The 21,043-nt window shown below is 43.2% G+C and overlaps 1 protein-coding gene across 1 annotated transcript in view; it reads right to left on the reverse strand.

Annotated features, from left to right (window-relative positions):
• The window catches only part of OTOGL (otogelin like), a 1,110,282-nt gene that overhangs the window by 444,538 nt on the left and 644,701 nt on the right, over positions 1–21,043 (reverse strand). The window contains exon 25 of the mRNA XM_086931129.1: positions 5,259–5,405. Coding sequence (XP_086787255.1) covers positions 5,259–5,405 — 147 coding nt within the window. The remainder of the gene's footprint in view (positions 1–5,258; positions 5,406–21,043) is intronic.

Here is a 21,043-nt window from a genome sequence, read left to right on the forward strand (position 1 = left end):
TCTAAAAGACAGGGAAAACACGGTGATGCTAGATAGTTTGAGCTCTAACACCTTCTCGCTTCCATGTGGGGTACCATAGGGGTCCTCACTAAGCCCCACCCTCTTTAACCTATACGTAACAGAACTCACACCGCTGATTCACTCCTTTGACTTTTCACTCACCTCTAACCCAGATGGGACACAAATTGTGTTATCTACTGCAAATTATGTTAACTCCACCAGCTCTCAGTTTCATAACTGCATGAGAGAAATCGGCACCTGGATGGACAAGCACTGCCTTAAATTAAACTCAGATAAGACCAAGGTTATCCTCCTCAGAAACAATACTCATTTCTGAACCCATTCAAGCTGACCATCAGAAATGGGCTTGTTCCCAGTGCCGACCTCTAAAGTCAAGAGTCTCAGAGTGACACTCGATGACAAACACAATTTCAGTGAGCAAGTCAACGCTGTCATATCCTCCTCATTTAACACTCTAAAAATCATTAAAAAGATTCTCCAATTCCTACCTATCACCTCCAAGAAAACAGTCATGTCCTCTCTTATTCTGTCCAAAATAGAATACTGCAATGGCCTATACATCAATCTTCAGGAACAATATATTCAGAAACTGCAGGTCTCACAGAAACTCCACTGCCATATTAGTTTTTGGCCTCCACAAATATCATTCAGTCTCTCAAGCCATCAAGTATCTGCACTAGCTGACAATCAGGAACCGGATACAATTTAAAGCCCTTTGCTTCACTTTCAAAGCCTTTGCATGGCACAGGTCAACAATTTCTGAAACATCCCATATCCTGGTACATGCCCAATAGGAACCTCATATCTAGGGGAACTCACAAGTCACAACTTTTAGATTCAAGAAAACTAAATGGGGTGGCAGCAGGTTCCTCTCGGGTGAAGCGAACAATGGAATATGCTACTCATACACATTAGATCTGCCCTATCCGTACAGGTCTTCAGTCAACTCCTCAAAGCATGGCTTTTCAACCTACATTTCCCCTATAGTATCCTTTCACGATATCTGCTAAGCCAGCGCCAAGACACCCAAAGGTATATGTTATGCTTTGAAACTATTTTAACATAGCATAACACATAGACTCATCGCGGCTCTTGATTTTGTGCACAGTTGTAAAAAGTGCACATGAGCACACTGTTGCTGCACTCAAAGAAAAATAATTAGAGGGAACATTGATATGACACAAGGATACTGGCATGGAGACACTGATGTAGGGGCGCAGGCATTGTTACTGACACTGGGGCAATAACATGGACACTTGCCACTGCAACACTGCCCAGGGTTACTGCTACAGTGGCACTGCCAGGGAACACTTACACCTGGACAAAAGGACAAGGTTACAGATACTGGGGCACTAACACAGGGTAGATAGAGAAATAGGAAACTGGCTAATACCGGAAAATGGACAATGGGAATATACACATATGCACTACCACAGACAACCGGACACTGACACAGGAACACTGACAACTTTACAAATACTAATGCTGAGACCCTGACACAAGAGCATCAATATTGGGACACTGTTCAGGATGCTACAACTACTGAATACTAACACCAGGAAGGGAGAAGACACAGGAATAATCTTGAAGGCAAGGACACTGGGGGCCTTATTTATGAGGCCTTGCATCACTTTTACGCCGCCCGTGTGTTACTTTTTGTGACGCAACAGCAGTGGAAAAAATGTGCCATGTTGCATCATATTTATAAAGTGACTCATCTAGGTAGATGCGTCACTTTGTAAACCCCTGCGCCACATTATACCTGCACCAGGTATAATGTATGCAGGGGGGCGTTCCGATGCAAAAAAGGGTTGTAGAAGTGATGCAGTGAAATCTCCTAGATTCTTCTAGGACCCAGATTCATCAATATCTTACACCTGCATCATGGCATCTGTGTAAGACTGACACAGGCATATTTCACATGGTACTTGCCGATGTGTGATGACCCATTGCTGGAGTTGCATCACTTTTGTGACACACTCCAGCAATGCTTCATTTTTGCGCCTACAGATAGATCAGAAATACTGACTTATCTGTAACTCCTTGTGCCATGATTCGTCATACTATAAATATGATGCATCATTGGTGTCACAAGGCGGGCGCAATGAAAAGTGACGCATCGCTGTTTTCTAGCAGCGATGCGTCACTTTTCATAAATGAGGCCCTGGGTCTTTAGCACTATAGCCACAAAACAGACGCAGGGAAACTGTCAGGGGAGATACATATTGAGGCACCAGCACTTGAATACTGAGCAGGGGGACACTGAGAAACGAATACTGACAATGGGGCTGTGACACAAGAGCTCTTAAATGGGTGCATTGGCATAGGAACACAAGGTTTTAAATGCTGACACTGGAACATTATCAAGTTCTTCGACATGTCCATTGCTGCCACTGGCACACAGCACCAGATACTACGCCACACTTACACTGGGACAGTTAAAGATATACAAGACATTGACATTAGAATGGTGATACTGGGACAATGACCCAGACACTGAGATGATGATATTGGCACTGGGATGCTGACACAGGGACACAAACTAACAAAGGGGCATATAGACATGGAGACACTGGACCTCTTACACTGGCATATGGACAATGATGTGGAGACAGTTACAAGTGAGCAATGTGACTGGCACTGAAATAGGGGCATGGGGATACAGACACAGAGGGGCTTATTTATGAGAGCCCTTTATCACGTTTGCACCATGTAAAGTGGTACATGCATGACGCAGCGCTCTCATAATGATTAATAAAGCCATGCAAAGCCACCCTGAGTGGCTTTGAGTGGCCTCATAAATCTTGAGTAAGACAACACAGTGCAACGCGCTGCATCACCTTATCCTGCACCTGGAAAGCATTCCATGGGAGTTGCGATAGGTTTTCTCACGCAACACCCATCGAATTTGACGCTGCCCCAGGTTTACAAAGTGATGTAAACCTGAGGAAGCATCAAATCTGCATGCCTCCCGAGGGGAGGCGTAACAAGGAAAAATATGTTCAGTTCTCCTCGTTTTTTCCTCTTTCCATGTGTGCTGCATGCAGCACACGTGGAATGAGGAAAAAACGCCTCGAAGAAATATTTTTGTGCAGGAAGGTACCTTTTCCTACACAAAAACAACCTGCCTGCAATTGAGGCACCCTTGAACCATGGAGCAAGGGTGCCTACTTTGATGCTAGTCTGCCAAAAGTGGACCAGTGCATGCAGAAAGGACAGGAATGTACCATATTGCTAAAATATGGTGCATTCCTGCCCTTTCACTTTGGCGTAGGGCAGCACAGTAATGTGCCTTGCTGTGCTGCCTTATGCCAAAATGCAACGAACGAGGCCCAGAGTGTTATTGACAAGGACAGTGGACATTACACAGTGTCACTGGCACTGTGACACAAGGACATAGGAATGCTAATGAATACATACAAAGACTAGGCCAGTGACATAGACAGGGAGACAATGGATGCTTGAACCCCCACCTTACACTTCCTATTTCTTTTTCTTACTCTTCTAGACTCTTTTTCATCCCTGCTATATCCCTCTTTCATACTGTTTCCTTACCCTTCTCTTACACCTTTAGTATCCCTTCTTCTCGTTCGACCTGGGTCAAAGTCTAATGATGGAAACTAAGTATGGTTCCCCTAAGATTAATTGTTATGTCCACCATCTCTAACCACCCACACAAATGAAGCACTAGGCACAAGGCCCTGTAACAATGGGTTGATGGCTGAATGGCTAGTTCTAGGTCATTATGACTAGTAGAATAATAATAATAATACTGTAATTTGTTAAGCGCGACAGCTACCCCCAGCACAGGGGTGTCCCGGCGCTGAGAATTACACTAGGTGAAGGGCAACGATGGCGAGCAGGCAGTGTTTAGATCTACAGTGCTGCTGACTTAAACAGCCATGTCTTCAGCGGTCACATGGCTACAATCACTTCCTGAGCTGAGGCCAACCTCCCCCAACAACCTATGGATACCTTGTCTTTCTGTCCTGTTGACTGTTTCATTGAGGTATCTCCTACAGGACCTAGGTACATACAGCAAAGTACTGACAAACAGGGGCGTCATATATTTGTAAGCATCATATCTGTGTACCCATAGCTGTTCCAATGTGTGTAGAGTTGCCCATAAAAACTGTTCAGTCAATTGTTTATATTCAAATGTGGCTCGACATGCAGCATTTGCCACAAATTGGAGAATACACAACTTTGTGTGTAATTGCATATACATTATACTCAGTTTTCATCAATTTCATTGTACAGAAATGCTTTCTGCACTAACTTTGACACATCCCCTATAAAAATCCCCAATACTTCTTTATCACTGTGCTTTAACGGTACAATTTCCTTCTATTTATCAAACAGTTTGCAAGGTAGAACACTTGAAAAATGACTGCCAAATGTGTTCTCTTCAAAATCTCACGATATTTTTCCTTTTCCAAAATATATTGTGGTGGAAGCCACATTCCTGTTTACCTAAGGACCCTTTTATGCTGCCGGTATAATTTGGGGGGCAGGCCCGCAAAACACTTACCATTGGCTACATGCCGGTATGCTAGTATTTATCATACCACTTCACTTCAAAATTTCCCATCACCCTCCCCTATTTCTGGCTACAGTTTATCTCTGGCCGCATTCTACCACACCCAACCACAGTCCACTTTATTACAACACACAAACACCTTTTAAACACTTTTACTCAACAAGACTTAATCCATTTGCCACTGACTATTTACTCTACATCTAACATCCAAAATCCACACCTGACTCCACTGACTTTACACTCTAATATATTCCTTCTATGCTCTATATCTTAACTCCACATCCACTTTCCTAATAGCACACTTTAGACTCCATGTAAAGGATGCACATTACACTTGTAACTTCTGTTCTTTGATGTGAAGATATTCTTACAGTTCAAGTCAAAGATACTCATTGTGTCGACCTCTGTAAGGTGAAAGGTCAAGTCAGTTCAGCCAGACTTCCAACCTCATGCCTGCTCGATAGGTAACAATCTCTACAGAGATTCTAATTTACTGAGAAACTTTGTGTACTGATCCCCGAAAAGACACGTGTTTGGGAGTCTAAAGTACTAAAGCTATATCTCATCAACTCAGCTACTATGTCATGTTTCAGTATTGATTGGGTTGCATCGCTCTCAAAAGGCAGTGCAAGTACTTGCAAGTACTCGTGGAGAGTGAACGGAAGACTGATCATTCATTCATGCGAGTTTTGCTCACCTTCCATCGAGGTCCTACTTTGACATGTATGGTTGTCTTCTTGTCCCATAGGATGGTAATCTCTAGTTCAGGGAAGTGCACTGCTGTATAAAATCCAGCTTTCCAATGTTGATATGTGTATTTGCTTTCATGAGATCTTGTCTGCCTCTGTAAGGAACATAAGCACAAAAATATCTGTGATGACACCAACATTCAATGATAGTACTAAATATGGCACAGTGAATACGCATGAGTGTGCAAACATTGACAAATATGTTTCTGTGGCTTATTCTTGTAGTACTTGGTTTACGCCTGATTTTCAAGAGTAAGCAAGATTACTCCTGGAATTCAGTTATAAGCCATGAGTTGTACAAGATTATGTTACCTACTCACTGGAACATTTTTTTCACTCTGAGCTCAAAACTGACAGCAGGTAGAGCTGGAAAGTAGGCTTGACAATTAATTCACTGATGAAGTACCAAGATATATAATTATTATTTTTTTTTTAATAGTCCAAGCGATAGAACATTTGACAATCATTCCACAAAGGTATGGTATTTCTAAATAGCTTTTATATCAGCATGAGAGGGGGAGAAAAGGTAATCAAGAGGAAAGCTCATCCTCCTCAATTTGCAAAATTAAAGAGCCCTGCCCTATCACAAGGACAGAGGTCCTTAAAAAGGAAAGCCAATGCTTTTTGTAAGGAAATGCCTCTTCCAGCGGGGTTAGTCCTTGGTGGCACGCTTCATCATTGGGTTCCTTTCTGGTCCGCTACAGAATGAGGCATGTGCTACCAATGAATTACAAGGGAGCACTGATTGATTTAAAGCAGATGTTTCAAGTGAATAGGAGATGCAGGGGTGTTACTTGTGGGATAAAAATGCCGATCTGGTGGCTGTAATTACTGATATTCACGCCCTAGTCGGTATGATTAAACTCTGGGAAAGAAGTTAGGAAGTACATGGGAGGGCTCAATGGCCCTAACTTCCTCTTATTGTCTGGTCTACCTGTTTCTGTCACTCTTCCATGTAGTGTCATCCGGACCGAATATCTCACTCCCTGAGTCCACTCCTTATATAAGTATGAAGTGCATACCAATCACAGAATCAGCTTTGAAAATGAAATATATACACCTGCTTGGTGTCTGTTCCTCTCTTTCCGTGAAAGAGGAGAGTCAGCTTGGAAGTCCTGGAACAACGGAATGTATGGGCCCCCCTGAAATGTGCACCAAAACGCTACACACAAAATATTGAAAACAGCCATAAGCTCTATCATCATGCTGTGAATGACACTTCTACTCCAATGCTGGACGTTAAACCAAGTGGTCAATTACTCACACATACCACACTGCACTCATGTATTTCTTAGTGCATACATAAAAAAATCACTTAATAGTGCTCCATGAGTCCACGGATGGGAGGCAAGTCTCTAGTCACACTCAGTATTTACACAAGAGAGGAGGAGAGCAGATCAGCCATTAGATTAGCTTGTCATGAGTGTTAAGCATTTTGATTTTTAGAGCGTATTTAAGGCAGGCGGCATAGGTTAAAATAAAACAATACTCCCTGGCACTCAAACCTCTGTCTAAGAACTAGAAAGAAACGGTAAAATCCGTAAAAGACACTCAAAATAACCTAATTCATAAGCAGAAAGCAGGAATAGCAGGCACACATATACACAAGCTTCCGAAAAACCCCCAAATGAAATACTTTGTGAAAGAGCTTCTTTTGGCCACTCAACATAATAAATATGTAGAATATATATTTTGTTTTATTGTAAACAACTTCAGGTGAAATAACATATAGAAAACACGTTTAACACCATTTCTAGACAATTAGGGGCAGATTTACAAGCCCCTTGCGCCTCTTTTTCGCTGCTGTTGCGTCACTTTTGTGACGCAGAGGCGGCGCATAGCCAGTGCCATGCTGCAGGGTATTTAAAACGTAACGCATCTGGGAGATGCGTCACATTGTAAAGCCCTGCACCACATGTAGGCATTTGTGCACAGAGGGGGGCGTAAAGATTTCACTCAGTCACTTTTAAGGCCATGCTGCGTCAAAACGATACAAAAGGGGATGATGGACGGAGCGTTTGAGCAAATCAAACACTCACCCCCAGTCAACTGATCTGGGTTTAATCCATCACCATTCTTTAGCCCACTCAGCCACCTCAGTTCAGACATGGCCATATGCAAATCAGTCTGACCCTGTGCCTCATGGGAACCGTCCAGCCCGAACTGCCAAGCCATGTGTTCCCTGGACCGGAATCACGCTTCCCAGGACCGGTTTCTGGAATTACATTATCACTCTATGCCACTCCACTGTATGCTTATTCACTCTCTCCACTCCCCTCCAGTGTATGCTACTCCATTCTACACCACTCCACTGTACGTTATTTCACTCTACACTATCCTTCTCTATACCACTCCTTTGTACTCCACTCTATGCTATTCCACAGTATGCCACTCCTCTCTACAACACTCCAGTTTGCACTATCTACTGTATGCCACTCTACTGTACTCCACTCTATACTCTCTCCTCCACTCTATATAACTCTGCTCTACAAAACTCTACCACACTCTATGTCACTCTACTAGACTCTACTCCAGTCTATCCATGTGGGCTCCACTGCCCAAATTTGCACTCAGCTCTATACTCATACACTCTATTGTACAATACTCTTTTCCAATCTATGACAGTTTCCCACACTGTACGACACAGCACTCCACTCTACTGTATGATATGCAACCTAAATGTATAACAGATTACTCGACAACACTACACCACATCAATGTGCGCCACTCCACTCTATGCTAATCAACTATACCCTACTCCACACTATACCACTCCACTGTACACCACTCCACTCTACAATATTCCACTCTATGCCACTCTACTCTTCTACACTCCACTGTTTGGCATTTTACTGTATGCTATTAAACAGTATTTCACTGCACGCTGCAGTAATCCACTCTCTGCCTCTATGGTGTACACCACTGCACTCTATTCTGCTCCACTGTACAACACTCTATAAATGTTTACTACACTCTGCTCCACTCTATCCCTGTACACTCCATAGTCCAACTCTATATTCCACTCTATGCCTGTACACTCCATTGTACAATACTCCACTATACAACACTTTTCTACACTCCACAGAGTTCCACTCTATTGTACGAGACCAACTCCAATTTATAACAGTGAACTCAACACTAATAATCAGAGTACATATTAACCCATCATTTTCCTGAACATTTTCAATAGAATCTGTGCATATGTTCCAACCACTAGGTGATGTTTACACAAAAAGTCATTGTGCTATGTAACACATCCAAGTGAAATGCAGGCTACAATGAAGCAAAAGAAAACAATCAGAAATCAATACATTGTGATCTTAATTTATAGATAGCATGCTAATTCGACACAGTCGTTTATTCCATGCAGCTTCGCGGGGGTGTTGACCAGGAACAATGCAGCAATTCTCAACTTTGCGAGCAAGATGGGCAATCGTCCAGTGGCCACAATGTTGAAAATTTACCAAGCTAGGAGCGTAGCCATAGCTACATATGGGAGTGTATTGTGGGGATACACCAAAGTGAAAGGGATTCAGGTGGCCGAAAATACCTTCCTACAACATCTGCTGGGGGTCCCCCAAGGGACATCAAATTTCTCCGTTCACGGAGAAACTGGTGTTAAATACATCAGTGACACCCTTAGTTTGCGCCCCTTCCTTTTTTGGCTAAAAAGCTGGTTAAACAAAGATCTCACTCTCACACACAAAATCTATAGGGATGTGCTGAAATTGGACCATATGTCTGTAATACCATGGTTCAAATACTTAATAAATTCCTTCTCCGAGCTAGGTCGCCCGGATCTTTTCTTAACGCCAGAGTGTATAACAAGGGAAGACATGGCCTCTTTAAAGAAAACATATTTAGAGCAACCACAGCTTAAGTGTGAGGAGCAGGAACTCCAGAAATCTGGAGTACGCAGACACCTAATGCTTAAAACCTCCCCAGGAATGGAGCCCTATCTTGCATGGCCCCTCTCTATGCATGAAAGATTCCTGCTAGTCAGGTTCAGATTGGATTATTTTCATCTTTTACTGGCAGCTCCAAAGGGTTAGTACTTTTAAATGCTATTTTTCAATTTTTGCTAGTTTTCCCATCTTCAGCACATTATGGCTTAAGGGACTGGTCATGTACAATGTTTACACGATAATGTGACAGATTATACCTAATATTTCTTTTCTCACAGGCATGAAGAATTAACTCTGGAAACCACGCACATATGAGACATATGTCGGGTAGGGTGGTGAATAACCACTGATCCAATTTCTTCGTACTAATTTGTTATTGTTTGTTTTGATACAACTTGAGACATTTGCAGTAGCACACAACATCCTTTTAGGTCCTGAAGAAAGCCGGGTTAGTAACCCTCTCGGCTGAAACATGTTGACCTCACCCTTAGCCAAATGATAGTAAAAACATTTTTAAAACTATCAGGCGGTTTTTAATTCATGGCAGTTGGACAATCTCCAATAAACATATTTTTTGTCCCTCTAGTCATTTTTATCACACTTTCACTCTGCACTTGCACTGCACTCCACCAGTCCTTACAACTTGGATAAACTTAGAGGCTGAGTCATCTAGAGAGCAAGAGGCCCAGTACCTATATACATGTAGTCTGTGTACTATCTTGGCTACATGTGACCCTTCTCTTTCGGTTTTCCAAATGATGAAGCTCCGCCAAATGGGTGGGCTGATGGAAATCTTACTCTAGCCTGTGACGGGACAAGTAATGTATAACTGGTGAACTGTATTTGCTCTAACATAGGCTCTTTCTGTCACACTTCTTTAGACCATTGTTCTTCCTTTAGTTGGTAAGGTTCTGATTTAGGGGTACGAAGTACAACATGTCTCTAAACATTGCCCCCTAGACCCTCCTCCATTTCTCTTGTTTTTTGTTGTTAGAGCAGCCTCGGCTGCTGGTCTTTTTACAGAGGCCTACAAATTACTACAGGTCCTCTACGCTCACCTCTTTCTCCGACCACTGCCGTTTGTTTCACCATGGCGGACTTTGCTGGCCTGGCATTCGATGATGAAATGCTTGATACCATCCTGACCAACAACCCAAGTATCTTAGACTCATTACCAGAAACCACAGTAGGCACCAAAGACGATTGGCTCACCCTATTGAACCTTAAAAAATCGCATTCCAGAACATCGCTCCATGGAGTCCATATGGCTGAATATTTACGAGGTAAATGTGCCCCCACTGGCTTGATCGTTACCAACACCCCAAGCTGTTCCTTACAGATAAAATCTTTTTGAGGGATTGGTCACAAATCGCGTGGCGTTGCACCCGCGATTGGCTAATCCTCATCATTAGTACAGCGAAACGCCAGGCGGACACCATCCTGATTGAAATTCAGGTCCTAGAAGGCAAAATCAACACTCTAATTAAAGGGACTACCTACAAGAAACAGTTGGACGAAATCAACAAAACCAATAGAGATTACAGAGAAAACATTTTAAAGACCAAAACAGATAAATTCAAAAAGGATTTAGCCAAATTCTCACTGGTGAAAATGTATCCCTACACACATGACAACTAAGTAGCGCCAGATTACAACAACAGTGGGAGACGCTACGGCTCAAACTACTCCACTTCAGGTTCAGATCAGGATTCTGGAGATTCAGACTTTTCCAAGGCAGAGGAACGCTACGTAGATCCAATAAGAGACGTGGCATGCAGGGCTATTACCAGAACCAAGGCCAATGGTGGCCACCAGCCCCTTGGGGTTTTCAACCACCCCCTTTTCTACCACACATGCAACCGTACTCTTCACAACAATTTTTCCCAGACCAGTCTTTTTTAGGCCTGGGCAGAGGCCGCAGTCGAGGGAAAAGAAGAGGACACCAACTGTTCATTGGGAGGCAGACCCATCCTTCCCCAACACGAGGAGCAGGGGAGGGCAGCAGCAATCAACCAACCAGACGGCAGAATGACTGATCTAGTAGTTAACCTCAGTTCCCACTCTCTGACAGAGAAAGAAAAATTGGTCCTTAATAAGGGATTAGGATACGTACCTACACACACAGGAGACCCTTTCAAATTGAGGTGTGAACTGGAAGTTTTCTTCAGGAAAATGCGATTGCACTTTTTCTTCAAAGACAAAGAAAGTGACACCATGAGCCAGGAAGTAGCAATCAACAACACAGGACTACGTCCTAAATCTAATTTCACTCCCCTAAACCACCAAGTTCCATCTCATGTGACTACATTTGAGAAAGCAGTGACCCATGAGGTGATGGCACTCTGCAACACACAAAATAATGAATTCCACAATTTTTCCAATGAGGAAAGACGTACCCTCCAAGGCCTGACACAGGATGATACTTTTATCATTAAGGCAGCCCCCACTGAGATTTACAATCAAAGAAGTGCAAAAGGCTATAGAGGACACGGCTGGTCATAAGGCCCCTGGCCCAGATGGGGTACCAGCCGATATGTTTAAATCAAATCCTAACATATGGTCAATAGTCCTCACAAATGTTTTTAATATAGCTTGTACTGACAAAACTAGATTGCCTACATCTTGGTCACGGTCTATTATAGTCCCGATTTTTAAGAAGGGCCAGAGGGGGGACGCAAGATGCTATAGGCCTATATCATTACTGGATTCGTCATTTAAAATACTAGGGAAGGTTATCCTAGCAAAGATCTCAACATGGGCATCTAATAACGACATTTTGTGTAATGCGCAGTATGGTTTCAGAACCGGGCGAGGCACCGAAGATCAGTGCCTGAACTTACATCTAATAGTTAGTAAATATACTGTTACATCAAAAGGGTCAATCTACCTGGCTTTTATGGACTTGTCCACAGCTTTTGACCTAGTTAATAGATCAAAGCTGTGGACAATGCTCCTGGAGCTGGGTCTAGATCAGGCCTTGTTGAACTTCCTGGCAGAGCTGCACAGAGACCTGACATCGGTTATACATATGACACAAGAGGGGAAGTGTACTGCTGATCTTAAGTCTGGGAGGGGAGTGTGCCAGGGGTGTATTCTGGCCCCAATGCTATTTTCTCTATATATTAATTCACTGGGAGCTAACTTGGCGGCAGCATCAGTTGATGTTCGGTGCATGGGGGGAACCCCATTGCCTGTTTTATTATATGCTGACGACACGGTGCTGTTGTCAAGGACCCCTATAGGTTTACAACTTCTCTTAAATTCCTTTGGGGATTTTATGCAAAATCTGGACCTCGTGATAAATGTAGAAAAATCGCATGTTATGTCCATAGGGAAAGGAAGGAATAACATTAAAACTCTCTCTTGTAATGGCTCAGTAATATCGAGAGTAAAAGTCTTCACCTATCTTGGCGTAGTGTTTAATTACACAGGGTCCTGGGCACCCCAAGTCGCTAACAAAGTGGTAGCCGTGAAAAGATCGTCGGCTGCTATATTAGGCTTTGCGAAAAGGTTGGATGGGAAACCAGCTGAGGCCATTCTGACGATCTATAGAGCTAAAACTATAGCCATAGCTAGGTATGGGGCAGCAATTTGGGGCCATAAAGATCTAGCTCTGATACAGAGAGAGGAAAACAAATTTCTGCGATCCCTCTTGGGCCTCCCCCAATCTACATCATCTTTTGCAGCTCACATGGAGTTAGGGATAGGGTACATTGCAGATATATTAAACATGGCGCCGCTTTTATTATGGATCAGAACTTGGCTGAACCCCAACCTTACACTGAATCACAAGATTATTAGTGATTGTATGGGGCAGGACAGAGTGGCTGATATTCAGTTGTTGGCATTTATTAAAACAACATCGGTATATCTGGGTCGACCGGAATTATATTTGAAACCGGAAAATCTGAGCAAGGAAGATATTAACTGGGTAAAAACTAATTTTATAAAAACCCGATAATTGGAACGAGAAGCAAGAGAAATCATTAAGCCAACATAAGGTCACACTATTTGTTGATCACTTCAATGTCAATACAACCTTACTTGACTACTGTTACTAGACCCTATCATCGGTGGCTTCTAACAAAATTTAGATCTAATCAGGCACATTTTCTGCTGGGTATTTATGATAAGTGGTGCACCCCAAAGGATAATGTGCCATGTGAATGTGACAATTTTTCCGATCAGGATCAGATACATTTTGTGTTTTTCTGCCCTTTCTTTTTGGAAAGTAGGAAAAAATGTAGCAAGTCACTGTTAAAGGAAAAGGGGTTTGTACAGTTTAAACCTGCACTGCTTTATCTTCAATTAATGGAAACCCCTTTAGTGATGTTTTGTGTAGCCAATTTTTTGATTGCATCAATCCGTGCTAGACGGAAGAGACTCCGGATGAATACAGTTGGGGTTGCAGTAAATGTTTACTCTGCACCAGATAGTATAAATTAACTTCCATGTACCAGATTAAATATTGCTGTTGTGAACTATGAAATATTTGCTACTAATTTTGATTATTCTGTGAACTATGTGATGATCTATATGTATTTGCCACTGATTTTTAGACGTACACTAAATATTATCCTTGTAAGATGTTTTTAAAAAAAATATATATTTTTTTTTAGGTTGCATAATATCATGTATTTGTATAGTATACGTTTATGATTTTTAAGTAATTGAATAAAGTGTTTTTGACTCTGACTCTGACTCATTAAGGCAGGAGACAAAGGGGGAGCCATTGTCCTACAAGATGTAGAAACATATCGGGCAGAATATTTAAGACAATTGGCAGAAAATAAGTCCTACTTACGGTTGGAATCAGACCCCACTCCCAGACTCAGCTTAGAAATTAAACAACTAGTGGAGGAAGCAGAATCTGAAGGTTGGATCACACCCCATGAGGCAATATATTTAATCACCACACACCCAGTCGTACCAAGCCGTATTTTTACTGCTTGCCGAAAATTCACAAGGTCCAGCGACCCCCCCCCCCCCCGGGACATCCCATTATTTCCGGGGTGGGGTCGTTGTTAGAACCATTATCCACATTTGTTGATTTTTTCCTGCGCCCCCTGGTGGCAGAGATGCCGACCTACCTAAAGGACACTGCAGACTTACTCTGTATCCTACCCACTATACAGTTCAATGCGCCTACAGATCTATTGGTTAGCTTTGATCTGGAGTCATTATACATGTGTATCCCTCAGAAAGAGACTCTCAACTCCATCAGAGGTCTACTGGACACACGAGATCTTGATAGCATTACTCCAGTCACATTCATTATGGAATGTGCAAGACTAGCCATGATGGAGAATTACTTTCAATTTGAAGACCAGATCTTTCTCCAGATCGCAGGTACCTCGATGGGTAGTGAATTTGCACCGAGCCTCGCCAATCTTTATGTACACCTTTTTGAACAGAACCATGTCCTCAACCACAGCAACCCGTTTTTCCATCAGGTGAAGAGATATATAGATGACATTCTGGTGATTTGGCGAGGCTCTGTTACCCAGATCACTACCTTCCATACATGGCTCAATCAACAAAATCCTTTTTTGAGATTCACCATTGAGCCTAGTAAAGTGAGATTATCTTTTCTTGACATCTCCATTTTTTAAGACAATGGGCAATTGCATTGTGAACTTTTCAAAAAGCCCATGTCAAGAAACTCTTTACTGGCCTTCGACAGCCATCACCCCAGAGCGCTATGCAAAAACCGTCCCGTAGGCCAATTTTTAAGAGTACGCAGAAATTGTTCAACACTAGTACTCTTTCATAAACATGCTCAAGCTTTATCAACACAGCTCCAGGCCCGCGAGTACCCCAAACGACTGATACGAAGAGCGTGGAAGAGAGCCTCCAACGTAAACCGGGATGCCTTGCTTGACCAAAGCGTAGCTAAACCAACAACTGATAGGCTCACATTTGTCAACACCTTCTGCACACTGTCCAACAAAATACAGAAGACGGTTCGCAAACATTGGCGCATTCTTAACATTGCCTCAGAGAAGATTCTGCAACCTCTGTTTGCCTTCAAACGAGGCCCTAGCTTGCATGACAGCCTTGTACACACTCGGCCTAGACGCCAGTTCACATCTGCAACCAATACTCTCTGGGGACTCCCACCGGTACGTGGCCACCACCCTTGTGTCTCGTGCAGTGTTTGTCCCCAAACTACGAAGACTGAATCCATTGATATCGGAACCGATCGTCCATGGATTCTGCGTAGCCACACTAATTGCAACACTGATTGTGTGGTCTACATGATTACTTGCCCGTGCTCCTTGAGATACGTTGGCCACACCATTCGCAAAATTAAGTTGCGCATCAGCGAGCACAAAAGTACCATACGATGTGGGAAACAAGCCACCTGTCTAACCAATCACTTCCTAAGTGCCAAACATCAACCGGACGACATGAGATGGGTGATACTTGAACATCCGATGATTCCGCAACACGTGACGGATATCTCTAGATTTCTTTTCATCAGGGAGCAAAGATGGATTTTCAGACTTAAGACTGTCACAGAAGGTCTGAACGACAATATTCCCTGGGTGCAGATCTGAGTTCGAGACCCGTTATACCTACAGGGCTATGTTGTCACTTAACTACCTTCAACTATAACAATGTTGGCAGTATTACTATATCAAAGAGTAATAGCTTGGCTGTCTCTAGACAACAGCCAACCATAACTATTTGGGCAGTTATATTATATCAAACATCAGCCAAATCTATAGTGTTGCACCAGCTAAATAATTCAAATTAGATTCAGTACCTCAAATTGTATTAGCGGAAATTTCCCACTCCATACTTAACAGCAACGCTATTTCCTTTGGGATTTCCTGCCTATACTATCTTTGGGTTATTTGCTCAGATATGTCTGCCTAAATTTGACAATCCAGCCTGCACACTAATCTGAAGAGCGGCAGGACATAATGGCCCTTCGTAATATCTGAGAATTCTACCTCGTTCTGAATAAACCCCAAGAATTATCTTCCCTCAACTACCAGTTGGCTCCCATTGTGAATGATTATAACTTTTAGTCTATGGGTCTGCTGACCAACTGCACTTGTAATAAAGATCCTTCAGTAAAATAGAGTGTACAGGAAGGACTACCCCTTAATGAATACCTGAACCAGGACATTGTCTTGATTCTGCTATTTGGACTAATTTCCCATCACACAGGGTCAGCTTTTAGGTTCTTTGGTGTTCGTCTGGATGTTTTTGCTGTAGCTTACACTCGCTCAGATCATAATACACAATAGATATGCTTCGTTACCCCCTTTGACATACATTTAACATACATTCCGGGCGCACTCACCGGCGCTGTCCCCGGACTTGTGCTGACGCTGCCTAAAAGGTTCCAACACATCAGGCGCACACAGGCGTCTTAACACCGAATACGCATAAGCCTTCGGTTTTAGCACCCAACAACGCGCATGCTTTCTCGCTTACACCCTCGAGAAACGCAATATGACAACGGCGCATGCGCGTTCTGATACTTTCCTACGGGCATGTGCCGTGGATCAGGACGACGGCCACATGCATGCGCGATTTTCTAAAACAGCGGTGAGTCGGCATTGGTTAATTAATTAATCACCCAATCAGCGCGAGTATAAGAATAGTTCCCTTACATTCCTCGGTACCTCTCAGATTGCTTTGCAGACTGTCCCGAGGTACTGACGGATAGGTAAGTTTAGAGCTAGAGTATCTGTAAGGTATTTTTAACTGGGCTATTGTTGTGTAACTCTCAGCCAGTACAACATAGCGCTGACCCATTTGTATTACTCTGGACTTGCAACTGTTGGTGAAGGAGTCTAACATTAACATTACTATTGCTATTAGAGAACATAGTCTTCCCATTCTTAACAACATTGCCATTGAAACTACCACCACCAGCAATATCAATTAGGTGCCTTCTTAGTTATCTAAATCACATAAGTCCTTACTGTGTGCCCATTCTCTGGTCCCCCTGTTGCAGTTCACCCCTAGTTATAACCATACAACAAGTGAAGGTCAGAGTTTTGACATTACCCACAGTGGGGCTAGCGGGGCCGGCCACTGGAGCAATGCAGCATGTTGGCATATAAGATAGAGGTTTTGTAGTGAGCTTTTATCTGGGGTATGCAAGTAAGTACATTTAATCACTTGTTGTTCCCCCATGATCTCATTTGTTCCACTAGAGCGGGGCATTACATACCGAGCAATCGCCGGGCGATGTGAGGCTTACCCCCACACAAAGCTGGGTGAGTACTTTTAAATGCTATTTTTCCATTTTTGCTAGTTTTCCCATCTTCAGCATGTTATGGCTTAAGGGACTGGTCGTGTACAATGTTTACACGATAATGTGACAGATTATACCTCCCTGTTTTTTGAGCACTGTATACAGTTCACTTCCTCAAAGTGAGTAACACTATCCTTGACTAATATTTCTTTTCTCACACGCCCTCCCCCTCCGAGGACTACATTCTTCTGGGAGACTTCAACTTCCACCTGGAAAAGAACAACGACAGCAACACCACCACCCTTCTGGACAATCTCGCCAACCTCGGACTCGAACAACTTGTAAACACCCCCACTCACCACGCAGGCCACACACTTGACCCCATCTTCACCTCCAGCAAACATATCTCCTTCAGTCACCCCACCGTTCTCCATTGGACGGACCACAGCTGTGTTCACTTTGTCTTAAAAAAGACCACAACCCACAACCTTCCTCAACCTACTCTGCGAAGAAACTGGAACAAAATCACCATCGACCAGATCTCCTCATCGCTTCTTCAAAACCCCCCTGCCCACTCTTCGAACCCCAACCAAGCAGCCACTAACCTCACTCAAGTGGCTAACCAACAGCGCCGACAACCTAGCACCTCTGAAAAAACGTCAAATCAAACTAGGCAGCAAAAACGCTCCCTGGTTCAACTATGATCTTAAGACATCCAAGAAACTCTGTTGCTCCCTTGAGAAGGCCTGGAAAAAAGACCCAAACACCAGCACCAAGGACGCCTTCAAAAACGCCACCCGCACACACCACCAACTGATCCAGACTGCCAAGAAAGCTGCACTTAAAGACCGTCTAGACAACAACTTCGACACAGTTTGTCATAACACCCTCCTACAACGCCTCAGAAACATCGGAATCCAAGGAAAAGCACTGGATTGGATCACCTCGTTCCTCACCGGAAGAACCGAGAGAGTCCGCCTTCCACCATTCAAGTCAGAGGCCACTGAAGTCATTTGCGGCGTGCCACAAGGATCTTCACTCAGCCCTACCCTATTCAACGTATACATGAGCCCCCTCGCGACCATCGCACGCCAACACAACCTCAACATCATCTCCTACGCTGATGACACTCAACTGATCCTCTCACTCACCAAAGACCCTAACACCGCCAAAACCAACCTACATGAAGGAATGAAAGAAGTAGCCGAGTGGATGAAGCACAGCCGTCTGAAACTGAACTCAGACAAAACAGAAGTCCTTATCTTAGGCACCTCCCCCTCCGCCTGGGATGACTCTTGGTGGCCAGAGGCCCTTGGAAAAGCACCCATCCCGACGGACCACGCACGGAACCTGGGCATCATCCTGGACTCCTCACTCTTGATGAAAAGACAAGTCAACGCCGTTTCATCATCGTGCTTCAACATTCTTCGCATGCTCAAAAAAGCATTTCGCTGGATCCCCACCGAAACTAGAAAAACGGTCACCCACGCACTGGTCATGAGCCGCCTGGACTACGGTAACACCCTATACACCGGTACCAACGCAAAACTTCAGAAAAAACTCCAACGCATCCAGAACGCTTCAGCCAGACTCATACTAGACATCCCGCGTAAAGAGCACATTTCTAGTCACCTGAAAAACCTCCACTGGCTCCCCGTCAATAAGAGAATAACATTCCGCCTCTTAACCCACGCACACAAAGCACTTTACGAACTCGGACCCGAATGCCTTAACACACGACTTTCCTTCTACACCCCTTCCCGCCAGCTACGCTCCTCCAACCAAGCCCTTGCTGCCGTACCTCGCATCAACAAAACCACCATGGGAGGAAGATCCTTTTCCTACCTGGCAGCTAAAACCTGGAACTCTCTTCCCATTCACCTTCGCCTCACTCAGAACCACCTAGCATTCAGAAAGCAACTTAAAACTTGGATATTCGACAAGTAATTCCCCTCCCTTCTTCAAGCGCCTTGAGACCCTCTGGGTATGTAGCGCGCTATATAAATTATTTGACTTGACTTGACCTGGAAACCACGCACATATGAGACATATGTCGGGTAGGGTGGTGAATAACCACTGATCCAATTCTTCGTACTAAATTTTTATTGTTTGTTTTGATACAACTTGAGACATTTGCAGTAGCACACAACATCCTTTTAGGTCCTGAAGAAAGCCGGGTTAGTAACCCTCTCGGCTGAAACATGTTGACCTCACCCTTAGCCAAATGATAGTAAAAAAAAATGTTAAACTATAAGGCGGCTTTTAATTCATGGCAGTTGGACAATCTCCAATAAACATATTTTTTGTCCCTCTAGTCATTTTTATCACACTTTCACTCTGCACTTGCACTGCACTCCACCAGTCCTTACACCTTGGATAAACTTAGAGGCTGAGTAATCTAGAGAGCAAGAGGCCCAGTACCTATGTACATGTAGTCCGTGTACTATCTTGGCTACATGTGACCCTTCTCTCTCGGTTTTCCAAATGATGAAGCTCCGCCAAATGGGTGGGCTGATGGAAACCTTACTCTAGCCTGTGACGGGACAAGTAATATATAACTGGTGAACTGTATTTGCTCTAACATAGGCTCTTTCTGTCACACTTCTTTAGACCGTTGTTCTTCCTTTAGTTGGTAAAGCTCCAAAGCGGAGCCACAAAGGACAGGTGTTAGCACCCTGTGGCTGTGACAATCTGTCTCTGCAGAATCTGTTACACTTTGTCCTATTTTGCGACTTTTATGTGGCTCGCCCCCCAGCAGATTGGTCTTAAAACCCCTTTTAAAAAGACTAAATTTTGTACAGGTACGCCCAGCTCTGTTTTATCTGCAATTGTTAAAACCCAATTGTATACCACTGATTTTAGGGTTTTTAAAATGCTCTCTAAGATACAGAAAAAGTATGGACTGTGATTGACTTGGACAAAATTGTATTATTATTATGAATTGGTTTTAGAAAACGGTTTTATATTCTTTTTAATGTGTAGTGACCCTTCCTGAATTTATGTAACCTGATTTGCGATGTCCATTTTAAAACCTGCATGTTTATTTGTGCAAATGTAACTTTTATGGTTTTCATCTTGAAGCCGAATAAAGTTTGATGAAAATGAAATAGAATCTGTGCATATCTTCTAACCACTAGGTGATGTTTACACAAAATATCATTGTGCTATGTTACACATCCAAGTGAAATGCAGGCTACAATGAAGCAAAAGAAAACAATCAGAAATCAATACATTGTGATCTTATTTATAGAAAGCATGCTAATTTTAGAATCCCAAAAAATTCTGCTCTCAGTAATTGTTTGTGTAGGTCCATATCACAACATTTTTGAATGGCTTCTAAGATCGTAAATCTAATTTGTGCAATTTGATGACCAGCTTCAATCCAATGCGTGGCTACTGTTGACTTCATGTTTCTCATTCTAATATTACTTTTATGTTCCATCATTCTGATCTTCACCTTTCTTTCCATCTGTCCTACATTTATTTTGCCGCATGGGCATTTGATGGCGTATATCACGTTCTTAGTGTCACATGTACTAGAATGTAACAATGATATCTTAGTGCCTTTTGTGGGGTGTGTGATTTCATTCCCTGGGATTACATTATGCAA

The sequence above is a fragment of the Lissotriton vulgaris genome, chromosome 1_1 (assembly GCF_964263255.1).
Source record: "Lissotriton vulgaris chromosome 1_1, aLisVul1.2, whole genome shotgun sequence".
Taxonomy (NCBI): Eukaryota; Metazoa; Chordata; class Amphibia; order Caudata; family Salamandridae; genus Lissotriton; species Lissotriton vulgaris.